The 13,119-nt window shown below is 49.5% G+C and overlaps 2 protein-coding genes and 3 non-coding genes across 5 annotated transcripts; 3 read left to right on the forward strand and 2 right to left on the reverse strand.

Moving 5' to 3' along the window:
• Nucleotides 1–2,385: 2,385 nt before the first annotated feature.
• Nucleotides 2,386–3,997, forward strand: BO88DRAFT_329010 (glycosyltransferase family 32 protein; the record flags this gene model as incomplete). The annotated part of the gene is made up of 4 exons (XM_025702583.1): nt 2,386–3,571; nt 3,652–3,692; nt 3,756–3,815; nt 3,881–3,997. The coding sequence occupies 4 exons, from the start codon at nt 2,386–2,388 to the stop codon at nt 3,995–3,997; spliced, it is 1,404 nt and encodes a 467-aa protein (XP_025568984.1).
• Nucleotides 3,998–6,120: 2,123 nt separating this feature from the next.
• Nucleotides 6,121–8,289, reverse strand: BO88DRAFT_461344 (serine/threonine-protein kinase; the record flags this gene model as incomplete). Its single annotated transcript, XM_025711148.1, has 7 exons — nt 6,121–6,766; nt 6,818–7,356; nt 7,407–7,562; nt 7,619–7,823; nt 7,894–8,005; nt 8,069–8,191; nt 8,247–8,289. 7 exons carry the CDS (start codon nt 8,287–8,289, stop codon nt 6,265–6,267), a joined length of 1,680 nt encoding a protein of 559 aa, XP_025568985.1. The 3' UTR covers nt 6,121–6,264.
• A 3,467-nt stretch (nt 8,290–11,756) lies between these two features.
• BO88DRAFT_t23 lies at nt 11,757–11,868 on the reverse strand. Its single transcript has one exon. It is a non-coding gene; the product is annotated as a tRNA-Leu (tRNA).
• A 707-nt stretch (nt 11,869–12,575) lies between these two features.
• Nucleotides 12,576–12,690, forward strand: BO88DRAFT_t19. Its single transcript has one exon. It is a non-coding gene; the product is annotated as a tRNA-Leu (tRNA).
• A 119-nt stretch (nt 12,691–12,809) lies between these two features.
• On the forward strand, nt 12,810–12,947 carry BO88DRAFT_t20. Its single transcript has one exon. It is a non-coding gene; the product is annotated as a tRNA-Leu (tRNA).
• Nucleotides 12,948–13,119: the final 172 nt, after the last annotated feature.

Here is a 13,119-nt window from a genome sequence, read left to right on the forward strand (position 1 = left end):
CGGCTATAGCCAACATCACCATTTGGTCATACACCCCAACTCGGAGCTCCGGTCGGAATAGGTCGAGCGGACGGGTCAAATTACCGCCTCAGTGAAGTACAATTGGTAATTACATGACATCGACCATCGAATAGTAACTGAAGAGAGCGAGTCATTGACAAGCTCGTTATCACTATGAACTAGGAAATGAGTGTCACTCTCATCTCCCGTTTCTGTTTAGGGAAGTGGGTCTGCCCCGCTGGTAGTGCCTTCTTTGATTGGGTGAGAAAAGCTTGTCTTTTGTTGGTGCCTGATCTTCCGGCTTGTGTAGCCTTGCTGCCTGGATTCTGCTTTCCTTCTATCATCTGCGATATTCCTGAAATCAATCAACATTCCTGAAACTGAGATGCATAACATGTTAGGCCATTGGAGAAATTCAATCCATAGCATAAATCACCTACACAATGATAATCATAGTCCGAGTACAAACATTACGAGTATCTCAAGCATGATCATGGCTAAATTGTACTATCATCTTCTTCCACGAACCACAAACCTCATGGCGGAACTACCCTCCCTACTAAAGGCTACTCCTACAATATATAAAAGGATCTTCTCCCAGCAGCCTCTAACACTGTCCATTTACATCTCGTTGTGCCTGTCTAAGGCGGTAGTAAATTGCCCGTCGTATGGCAAGGCGGACAGAACTCAGCCGCACCGCCCAACACGGCAAGAGGGGCGTCAGCAAACTGAGAAACAGCCATAATGGCCCCATGGAAGGATTGAAGCTGCTGCTTCAAATTGTCTTCTGAAACAGACGAAACATGAAGCCCCCAAGCATAAGCAGTTTTGACAGCGGCCATATGCCAAGTTGATGCATACCAATCTTCCCCAATCAGTACCTAGGTGAACTCCCGGCCCCAAACGGCAACCTATCCACGAATTAATCTCCCTTCGCCGCAAGCGGCCCCCACCAGGCCATCTATCTCAGGGAAATGAAACTCTCGTATTTATTGGCCCCCCACCAGGAATCTCCCGAACCAGACACTCGCCTTTTCTCAGTAACCCGTGCCCTGCGCGGTGGACACTCCTGCCCGCTGATCACCGGATACAGTGGTTCTTAGCTACCGCTGCGATGGAGACATTATATGTCTTGGACCAATCAGAGCAAAGTCATGTCAGACTGTCTTAGACTTTGGTTAGATCTACAGGGTCTGGGCTTTGCCTTGTGAGGTGTGAATTGTACAAATTGCTTAGGAGGGAGGCAAGAGACTCGTCATTGTGTTTGAAGATATTCCGCCAAAATTCACACTCATTTCGTAAGACCTCAATAAAGGCACCGATAAACTACTGCAAGGAAGATTTCAGTAGTAACTGTGTAGGTTCTGTCACCCATTAGGCAACCCAACCCAATTCAAACTTAGCTAAAAATAGACCACCCAATCCGGCCACGACTCTCAAGAGTCAAGACAAGACACCGCTCCAGACTAACTTGTCTGACCTGACGCCCCCATTTCTCAATACAGACTGGCTGCTTAGATTGGCAGATCAGCAGCTTATCATTCTGCCCTCAATGTTGGTTGGATGTCCGGTCGATACTACAACAGGGTACAGCCGCAACGTGACTGCTGCTGTGTTACATGCGGGTGTCACCGGCTGCCTGTCCTACCACTTATAACTACTTTGACATACATTAGAAATGTTGAGTTTAGGGAAATGGAATCGTTTGTTTCTTTCATGTTCACATTCCAATATCTAGCAAATACATCACAACTAGTGAATACCAAGACTTCCATCCGGACATGGTATTCATCAGCAGAAAAAGTAAAACTACACTATCCCCACTAGTCCGAGCCTGCTTGCCAGCCCCCAAACACAACCAACCTGCACAGCCAAAACCGCCCATCATTCTTTAACTTGAAAGAGAAAAAGCGTGCAACAGGGTTCTGAGCAACGCGGTGAACCCAGCAATCACATCAACACTGGACCCTAAGTCAGAGCGGGAAGCCAATCGGCTGCCATCGCCCCATCTCAGCGGAGAGGGTCCGGAGGGTCCATCCGTGGCGTCTGTAGGTCCATCTGACTGGCCATGTTTAGTCCGGGACAGGGCTAATTCTCCTTTCTTAGAATGCAGCTGGACGCCTTTAAGACGGGCGTGGACCCTGCAGATTTCAGGTGTAACTCACCTAGTCATTCATTATCCTTCATTCTTTCCATCCATACAGTACCATAGATTTCCGATATTGTTTTGTGCATATTTCCTACTCCGTTTATCAACTATCTACATTCATTCATTCATTGAACGGCTATCCTGCGATGCATCAATAGACATTTACCACAATCACGACCAACCACTACCACAACCACAACTTAACCTAACTAAACTACAACAACATAATGTCCACCATGTTAACCCGACCCACGGCCATCCTCATCTTCTCCCTCGTCTTCCTAAACCTCTACCTCTTCCACCGACTCATCCGCCAACCCGTCGTACCACTCTCACCCACCATCGTCCCGACTCCAAGTCCAGCGGCAGCAGAGATACAAGAAATACACCTACCACCACAACAACCACCCCAAATAACCACCACCGAAGACCCAACAACCCTATTCCCAACCACCACCCTCGCAACAATCACCACCCACACAACCACCTCCATCACTTCCACATCCACAACAACAACCCACCCTCCCAAAACCCACACCCGCACCCACCCCCAACCAACCAGTCACTCCATCCCCCACAAACTATGGCAAAAAACGGGCACAAAAGGCCTCACCGAGCAAGCCGAATCATGGATCTCAACCTGGACAACCCTAAACCCACACCTACGGCACGAGATCCTCACGGAAACATCCAGCCTCGCGTACGTGGAAACGAACTTCCGACCCATCTGGCCCGAGATCGCCGACCTATACACCTCCCTCTCCGTGCCCATCCTCCGCGCCGATCTCCTCCGCCTGCTAATCCTCTACATCGACGGCGGGATCTGGTCCGACCTGGACGTATCCTGCGAAGTGCCCATATCGCAATGGCCGATCCCGCCTACGGCGAACGTGGTCGTGGGGATCGAGTTTGACGGGTGGCAGTTTGCGTCGTGGACGGTGATGTCTACACCCGGGAATGGGCATATCTATCATGCGATTGAGTATGTGGCGGGACGGTTGGAGGCGTTGGCGATGGAGAATAATGTCACTGTGGGTGAGGTGACGATGGAGATGATTCCGGATGTGGTGGATGTGACGGGGCCGCAGGCTATTACTGTTGCGTTGTTGGAGACGATTAGTGAGGAGGTGGGACGCGGGGTGGGCAAGGAGGAGATTGAGGGGATTGGGGAGGGGGGGTTGTTGCTTGGGGATGTGCTTGTGTTGCCCCAGGCGAGCTTTGCGGCGTTGCAGGGCGGGATGCCCCAGGGGCAGGGGGAGTATTTGGTTAGTCATCATTATGCGGGGAGTTGGAAGAATGAGGTGGGTGGGGAGGAGGGGGTTAAGGAGGATGATGGGGGGGAGGAGCAAGTGGAGGAGGTGGTGATTGTTGTGGAGGGGGATGGGAATGAGGAGGGTGATGGGGGGAAGGAGGGTGATGGGGGTAAGGAGGAAGGAAATGAGTGATTAGGGTTGTCAGGAGTTGGAATGATGTATATAGTCTTGTACGTTTTTTGTATATAGTTAGGGTATGGTATTCTATGCTGTGCATGACAAGTATAATTGTCTTGGACTGTAGATGGGTATGGATTGTGATAGTGATGCATGCTGTTAAGCACAGCTAGTAGGGCAATGTTTATGTCTCACACGTGGCACTCCTTACTGTCAACTATGCAAGTCATCTGTTTGTCAGATGACTGTGTAGTACATTTCAACACTATAAGAGGGTCTAATAATACTATAAACTGAGAAGGGTACCAACTCGGCTGCTCATGTGGCTGCTGTTGCCAACATCACACCCAGAGTTATTATAAACTATGTATCAGTCTTTAAAGTAACCTCATCTTCAATACCAGGGACCCCAGTCTGATACCCAGTGACGATGAACATTTAGGGATTCATATTGTATCATAGTCTATGACTAGCCAACATCCCGCAGTGTGTCGATAGCTTGGACAATATTATACCCCCAGCTATCTACATCACGAAATCAGCATATCACCCCTAGTAGTATATATAAAAATACTAGAGAAGCACACATACAAACACATATACACACCCGAATCAACATATCCCCCTCCTACGGAAACCATCCTCCCGCAGGCTAACACTTCATATCCCCTAACCACCAATGTCCGAAGTACAACGTCCCTGCCGCGGCCCGGGCCCCATCATCAGCGTTATACATGGTCGTGGACTTGCGACATGTGCTTGGCAGTTCGGACGTTCCCGTGTATATGGTCCTTAAGGGTATGCGGTTGAGTAGCCAGCCATAGACACTGTGCTGGTCGTGGCTTTACTGACTGTTTCGGTGGCTGATATTGCGTCTTGCAATGTGATTGAGAGTGGAGGGAACCAACATCTCTGGTAGAAATTTCGTTGTCGATGGGGGTCTTATGTAAAGGGGGATTGTCGGGCTAGTTAGTATGATCCTTTGGTCTTGGCTGATGGTTGGTGGGTTGTTGATGTAGGTGTGTGGAGGGATGGGAACTGGTTACACCGTTCTAAGATCAATAAAGTTCGATATTTTGAAAGGAGTTGCTAGGCGAGAATAGCGTTTGACTTGGTGATAGTGGTGGTGGTGGTGGTGTTGTAAGTACTGGGATGAACTGAACTCTGCATGTAGCAATGTCACTGCCAATGTTCTAACCGGAGAACAGTCCAGGGCGTTTGCAAGCACCGGAGCACACTGATGGTCTGTGAGTTGAAACGGGAGGATAGAGTCGAGGCCCTTTCTATGCCATATGTACGAAATATCACAGATGGTTGTTTACTGGCCTGGAGGGTAGTTTCTGCCTGAGGCACTAATATCCCAAATAGGCAAGTAAAGATCTTCTGCGATGGGATATAGACTAATCATCAAGACATGATCTAGTCACTGTAAGTAAACAGCCAAGTAGATGACCATGGCCTACATCCTTTCATCAATATAAGACTGTAATACAAATGGTCCCACATGACTTCATCACCATTTCGAATCCGCTGAATCGGCCAATATATAAATATGTCGAGCGCATAGTAAAAATGCTGCGATCATGACAGGTCAAACCAATAACGTCTGCACTCTGCAGGTGCTCGGAGACTTGCGCCCAATATCCGGATGATATAGAACCTAAAACTCAGGTCAGATCATACGTTCCGATGAAGAAGATGCCAGATATACTCCGTAGGCAGCCGAGGCAATGAAGGTACTAGATCGATCACACGCAACAAAGACCCAGTCTGCTAAACCCATAGACAAACCTTCTTGCATGTCTGAATGCAGTACGCTTAGCATCGGTGTCCACTTTCAACTTTGCACACTAACATCGAGGCTAATATCCAGGCACATCGCCGATCACAATGCTCCATTCAGGTCTATAGGTATAATGAAAGGAGAAACGTCATTAGTTACAAGGGTAATTCCCGGTCCGGCCCCGTCTCCATGATGCCTGGTACATTCCACGTCGGGGCCGCGACTATTCACCGGGTATGCAAAAACGCCACAGAGATATCAAACGAGGTGAAATCAACACAATCAAAAAATTAGAGAAGAAAACGGTACATCTCGACCATCGTTGGTATGTCACAAGGATAGATGAATTAGAAATCGTCATATGCCACTCCCATCTGTACAACTCCGGAGCCAACACCATCAAGGAAATAGAAGTGCAAAGAAAGAACCTGATCTGCGCTGGATCCAGGGAAACCAATGACAAAACCAGTCCCATAAAGAAAAATTCGGGACGGCGAGAAACGACTGAGAATGATGGATATGCTGTCATACCAAGACGCCGTCAGATGTCGGGTTCGGCCTGCAACGCGGCTTCTCACGGTCAAGGCCGGTGCCAGCAAACAAAAACGAATGAACAAATCACCCTGGCATGGTTGGATTTTGCCTGATAATTATGGGTCTTCCCCCAAAGCAAGCTTTTGATCAGGGCTGCGTGTTTTTTCCGAGTCGAACCTCGGTGGCCCAGTCGTGTGCGATTCTCATGTCAACGCCCTGAATGAAAGGCGGCCAGATAGGCGACATGCTATCTCGTATTAAAAAGCGCGAGCTTCTCAACGGGCAAAGAATAAAAAATCTCTATCGAACTGTCCAACAGTGGTCAAGTCATAGCGATGCGTTCCTCCTCCGGGTATAATGCCAGCCCTTCAGCTGATAATCTGCCGGGCGCCTTCTTTACCCAGCACACCGGGCTCCTGGGGCTTGGGGCTCCTATCGCGCCCCTTCTTCCTGCTGAGGAAGGCGAGCATGCCGCTATTGGAGCCCTTCCCTTTGACTGACCCGGTATCGTAGCCTTCGGCAGGCAGGGTGGAGCTATGATCCGCAAGCTCGCTCCAGCTACCCGCTTCTTCCAACACCATCTGTACCCCTCCGCCCTTGCTTTGTTTCCGGGTCGCGCCCCGCGGACGCACGGCAGTCGGTGGCAAGGGACGGTGGAAGGGCGGGGCCGGCGGCGGGGGCGGAGGAGGTAGCGAGGCTTGCGAGGTGGGGGTTTCGCTGAGAGGGGAGGGGGTGTCAGGCTGAGTCAAGTGACTGACAGAGCCATCGTTTCGGAGAGGAGGCGAGTTTCTGGAGAGGTCGGGCTGTGAGACTTGTCGGGAATGCGTTGACGACTGCGTTTGGTGGATCGGCAGGCATTCTTCCGGGTTTCTAGCTAGGGTCAGCTAAAGCCATAAAACCAGATAGGTATGGAGAACTTACGTCGATGCTGCAATCGCATCCGCAGCATTGCTGATGTTGGTTAGCACGGCATCCCCATCTCCGTTTGCTTGGAGACCAACGTACCCTACGTAGTTCACCTTGGTATAATCGAAGGGCTCGAACATCGTCTCAATGAGACGGTGCAGTTCGTCCTCGCGGATTTCCTTGGCCGTCGCATCCTCCCGCAACTCGGCTCTGGGTTTTTGCCGGCGAGCTCTGGCCTCAAGCGGCGCCTCCTCCAAGAGTAGTTCCTCCAAGTCATATGTGGCGTCGAAGTTGGTCTTGTCGCTGGACGGACGGAACACGGGCGGGATTTCCTTCGACTCCAGGGCAACAAAGTCGAGGTCGGCGAAAAACATATGCGAGGTGAAGCTCTCAAAGCTGATCGCACCAATTCGCTTCGACCGATCTCTTTCCATAAACGCCGACATTGCTCGGAGGCAGGGAACGGAGACCGCGGGGTTGGTGACGTAGTACTTTGGTTGCGCCTTTTTGATGTTTTCGCTGAGCACGTCCTGGCTCCGACCTTCGAATGGGCGCTACAGGAGTCAGCAACGGACCGAACTGTCACAAAAGTGAAGCGACATACCTTGTTGTAGATACACTCGTAGAATGTAACTCCAAGTGACCACCAATCAACTTCGCAATAGTATCCGCCTCCTTCATACACTTCCGGAGCGAGATACGCCAGTGTTCCCGATTTACTTGTGAGAGGTTTGCCGGGTCGAAAGTCGGAGGCGACGTTCTGTCCCGCGGAGGTCAGTTTCGAATCATCAGATCGCATGCGACCGGCAAACTTACAAAATCGGCCAAATGAACATGCCCCTCCGAGTCAAGTAGAATATTGTCCGGCTTGACATCTCGATGGATGATTCCCTGCGAGTGAATGTACCTCAGAGCGCAGCCCAGCTCAGCTATCCAGAATCTCACTGCCTCCTCCGTGAAACATTTCCGCGAGATGTGAAAGCGGAGGTCACCGCCATTCATCAAATCCACCACAATGTAACTTCTCAATTATCAGTGACTGCGGACGGATGATGGGGATGTCGTGCTGGGAGAGCTATTGCAGGACGCACATATATTCAATGTCTTGGAAGCTGTATCTCAAGTTGCAAAGGAAGGCATGGTTGAGGTGCTCGAGCATCCGCCGTTCACGGATGATATTTCGTACGCTTTCCGACCGGACAACTACCCAAGAAACGAGCATCTCATGTCAGCGTGCATTGAGGCCCCCGATCGGCAGTCACATACCTTCTTCCTTCCGAATATATTTCAGCGCGAACGTCAACCCGGTGTCTTTCTTCTCCACGATGCGAACCTTGCCGAACGCACCCTTGCCAACCACCCGCAACAAACGAAACTGGTTCAAGTTCACTGCGCCACTGTCAGCCCTCCGCCGCCTATTCTTGTCTGCCAACCCGATACGTACACTCATCGGTGGCGGCCACCTGTTTCCCTTGCGAGTTTCCCATTTAGACAGTTGTGTAACCACAGACGTTGGAAATGTTGTTCTCGGTCACCAATAGCAACATCCCACTGGAATCACGGTACTCTCGACGTTGGAAGATGGAATGCGAGGGGTGGGAGTCGAGAGAAATATCGCAGAGGCGAATCGAGAGAGGAGAGGGAGTGGTCGAGGGGGAGTAGGGGATGGGGGGCGAATTGATTGAGGGAGGTCGTAGGAGAGAAGGATAGGAACTTTATAGGCGATGAAGATGAGGTATGAACATGCAGACCTAGACAGAATGAGACAGGTGTTAGTTAGGAGGAAATAATTGCGGGAAGAGTGCAGAGGTCTATTGAGACGGGGGAACGTGGGCGGAGGGGCTCATTTTCCCGATTCGCAAAGGAGATAGATAGCAGCAGACTTTGGAAGGAGTGAAACATACCCCAATGAAGAGCGATGATGGCAGGAAGTAAAAGGGAAAAAAAGGTAGAGAGAGAGTTTTGGATGGAAGACAAGTACGAAAAGTCCCGACGAGGACAACCAAACGGAGGCCTGGTCGGGGGGGAAGCGAGAGAGAGAGAGAGCGCGAGAGCGTGAGAGGGAGAAGGGGGGCGGAAAAGAGCAAATGGAATATGGGATGGAATTCCGAGTAACAAGTAGTACTAGCAAGCAGCGGCAGCACAGCAGCAGCAGCAGCAGTAGCCAAAAGGTAAGAGACGAACGGGGGCAGCCCCTAAGACGGAGGAGATGATGAGTTAAGTTAGTTACTTTTCTGACCAGCAAGGCGGGCCGAAAGTAGTCGGTCGCCTGTACACTAAAACTACCGCGCAGAAAGGTTCCCTTACTCGCCCAGTTGGCTCTGCTGACGAAACCAACCAGGATGGGGCCCAGGGACTTTGCAAATGATAATGGTGATGGAGATTGAGGTGTGATGTTTTCTTTTTTTCTCTTCCCTTTAATTCTTGGGTTTTTCTCTACTTACCTTTTTTTTTCTTTTTAAGTTTTGTCTTGTTTTGCTTCTTCACGGTATTAGGTTTCGTTCTGGAACCCAGCCAGAAGGAATACGAAAATGCAGAAACCTCCAATGCAAACGGAAACAAGAGGAGGGAAAGGGGGAAAGGAAAATGTATGGAAGAGGAGAGAGAAAGCGAGACGAAGCGATAGAGGGAAGATGAGCTGTCCCCAATACGAGGCGTAATGGCCCAGATGACTGGATTAAACTATGGGGTTCAACAGGAGGGGTTCTTGGGTCGGCACTGGGTAAGCGAAGTCGAAAGTCTGGAGAAATCCAAGATGAAGCGATGGATGGAAAACCTTCGTGGCTTGGAACCGGCTACACGGTAAGACACGGTGTATATTTACAAGCTCTGACCAGTTTGAAAACTCTACCAAATAGACTTATCTTGAATAGCAAGAAGAGATGTGGAAGGGGATAATATTATGGAACAAAAAAAAGAGAGAGAAATGGCGGCGGTGAGGAAATGGATTAGGGTATACGGAGTGGAGGATACTTAATTACTACCAACTAATAGAAAAAGAAATAATAATTTATAAACAAGAAAAAAGTAAAAATAAGAACTACTCAAAAAAATTTACCCAAGTGAAGATACTTCCTACTCCTACTAATCCATCACTTAGTTAATGGGATGGAGTTATTCTGGATGGAGACTACAGAAAAGGGGATGGTTTAAACCCAGGAGAAGTGCCGCTTGGGCCCACGAGGGAAAGGCGCGCCGGCAAGTGGGAGAGAGATACGGAGTCGCAAGGGCGAAATGCGAATGGGAGACGGCCTGGATGGAGCAAGTCAAGCAGAAAAGACTGGGCCTGCGGTGGAGAGCAGCAGCTTCACTAACTAAGTTAAAACTAGAAGTGGTGGACGCCGTGGGTGACATGGCCAGAAGGGATGATGCGCCGAAGAGGTCTGGAAAATCTGCACCTGCAGGCAAGCAGATGGAGTGCTGTACTATCTATCTCCCCTGATGCAGCAATAGTTTGGGTTTGCCAGCCTTGTCGGTCGTACTTTTTATTATAATTTTCTTAATTTTATTATTTTTTTCTAAAAAATTTACCAACATACCAGAACTCTACTAAACCTGCACCAGGCAAGGAACATCCATCGAAGCACCTTGTTTCCTTCCCCACTGCTGCCGACCGAGAGTTTTGCTTTTCCCTTAAATCCCCTGTGCGCCTCTTTGCTTCTTCCTTTGCTTGTTCTTTGTCTCTTCTCCGCCTCTTCCAAACTTTCTTCCCGCCAATAATACCATCTGTCTGGTATTTGGTCTTTTCTCTCTAATTTCTTTCTCTCCCACCGCCATCCTTTCCGCCTCGTGCTTTAAACCCCCATCCCAATCTGAATGGCCCCTACATGCCAGCCGAGTGGCCCCAGAACTAGTATTCCTCTGACTACATAGTAGTACCTCTGGCCTGGCCCATGTCAGACCTCCTTGAAACCCTTTCTGAGGTTGTGCGTGGCTATCGCTCGTGGCCGCCACGTTTTTGATTGACCGACCGCGCGACCACTTGGCCAGTCATACCAATGGGAATGCGCTGCCCAGCCTTGGTGCTGATGAAGTGGCGGTTGGGGCCAGAATCATCACACACTTCCTGCACCATTCAAATTGCCCATACGGGTTTCGCCGGGAGGGGTCCTATCTGGTCTGGACAGGCCTCAAGCCTCTCTGTTTTCTTATCCTCTCACCTGCCAGAGTCAGATGTCCCCTATATTTCACACGAACTACGAATAACCCGCAGATCATCTGGGCTGGTTTGACTCTCACGCTAGTTGCATCTTCATCCCGGTCTGGCGTTTCAGGTCGCCGTGGCCTGGGCGCCTGCATCGACATGATCCCGGTCAGCGTAAAAGCAACCAGGGTGTTGCACTCTATCTGCTTGTGCCACGCCGCCCACGCTGGCCAATCCACTATCCCATCTTCCCCTCATGCCTGCACTAAGGTTCTGCAGCAATTATAACGACTGCCATCGTCACCTCGTATCCTTCGGAAAGCAACTTGATGCATCAAAAAGCTTCACTTCCTCCCCAGAAGCAGGAGTCCAATATATTGGCTTCCCAACCTGCTGATGCTTATTGATTAATCCCACCGCACGATCATCCACTTAGCGGGGCGGGTCCGACCCCCAAATCCTTTTTAGCCCAGAGATTTGGTGGACCCGGCCGCCCATCCCATCCAGCTTCGTCTCGCCAACGGTGCTGATCTTCTGGATCTAGACAATTTTGAGCTTAGACTTGGCTGCGTAGGCTCCCGACACCAAACTTAGCTTTCCCCCTACTCCGTCTCGGCATGGTGCATCCTCGCCCGTAGTCCGCTTTCAGGATGCCACGGTCATATTCGGTATGTTCAAAGCTAGGACAGCTGCCGGATGTCTTCCCCGGTGCTATAGTTAGATTTGCCCTGGCCCTAGCCGATATTCTTCTTCCTTACACGCGCTCGATACGGGGTACATGTGGATGCAAAAAATAGGAGCAAAAAGATATGACAAGAGTGGGACTCGAACCCACGCCTCTTTCGAGACTGCAATTCATCCAGTTGAACTGGACAAGCTATTCACTTGAGTGCAGCGCCTTAGACCACTCGGCCATCTTGCCTTGATGACTAACTCAATAGTTTTACGACATAATACTGCAGGGAAGTAAAATCAAGGCGAATGGACCTGTCATATCTCGGAAGTCAAGATACAGTTTTGTTATCTCGACCTGTCAGTTCCGCAAGGTGCCTCAGCACTGATAGTTTTCTCCGCGATCAACCTTACTGTAAAACGGTATCGTTTATTCAGAAAGTCACGAGGTTATTTGTGTACGTGGGAGTAGAATGTGATAGTCGCCCTGCTTCTGCCCGTGAAGATGAGCAATTCCCCACCCACATTTCATCTACAACTGCACTGGATACACAACATCACTTGGACCCGGCCTACAGTATAGTGTTATTCAAGAGTCAAACTAATAAGACTATTGCTTACTGCATGCGCTGTTCATCCACCCATACGCTGTGGTGGTGGATATGAAACCGTGTATTTCTATGGTAGCCCACATATAATAAAGTACGGGCATGTATATTAAATTTTTCAAATCCAGCATACTACTGTCCACCTAACAGCACCATCGTATGATCGAGTGGATATAAACGAAAGAATCAATCAACGAGCAAATACCACCATCTATAGATTGCATAACCCCCAAAATACCCTCCAAACCCATAGTACAAAACCAACACAGCAGATCTCCATCCATACTAACACCCCTCCACACCCTACCCCCAATAACATACCAACAATGCAAACCAATCCATATCAACAGGCAAGATGGCCGAGTGGTCTAAGGCGCTGCACTCAAGTGAAATATCTTGTCCAGCAACAGCTGGATAGCATTGCAGTCTCGAAAGAGGCGTGGGTTCGAGTCCCACTCTTGTCATAATCTTTTTTATTGATTTTCATATTCATCATTTCTTTGATCACATGTCCATCCCCCGCAACCAGCCCCACCTCAACCCTCTCTTGATCCGAACTTTCGGAAAAACAAGGTACTGAATAGGCAAGATGGCCGAGTGGTTTAAGGCGTCGCACTTAAGTCGTTGGACTTCCAGCTTTGGTTTAATAGACTAGACTGGTGCTTTGTTTAGCGGAAATGCGATCTCGTAAGAGGCGCGGGTTCGAACCCCGTTCTTGCCATTTTCTTTTTCTCTTTTTTTTTTCACCCCTCCCCCCACTAGGAAGGAAGGAAGGATGAGGGATGGATGATTGACTACTTGGTAGTTCGATCATGATCATTTCTGGTTTGAATACATATCTATCCGTATAATTTATCCTTCTTCTTCTTCTTCTTCTTCTTCTTCTTCTATTT

The sequence above is a fragment of the Aspergillus vadensis genome, assembly GCF_003184925.1.
Source record: "Aspergillus vadensis CBS 113365 unplaced genomic scaffold BO88scaffold_1, whole genome shotgun sequence".
Classification (NCBI taxonomy): domain Eukaryota; kingdom Fungi; phylum Ascomycota; class Eurotiomycetes; order Eurotiales; family Aspergillaceae; genus Aspergillus; species Aspergillus vadensis.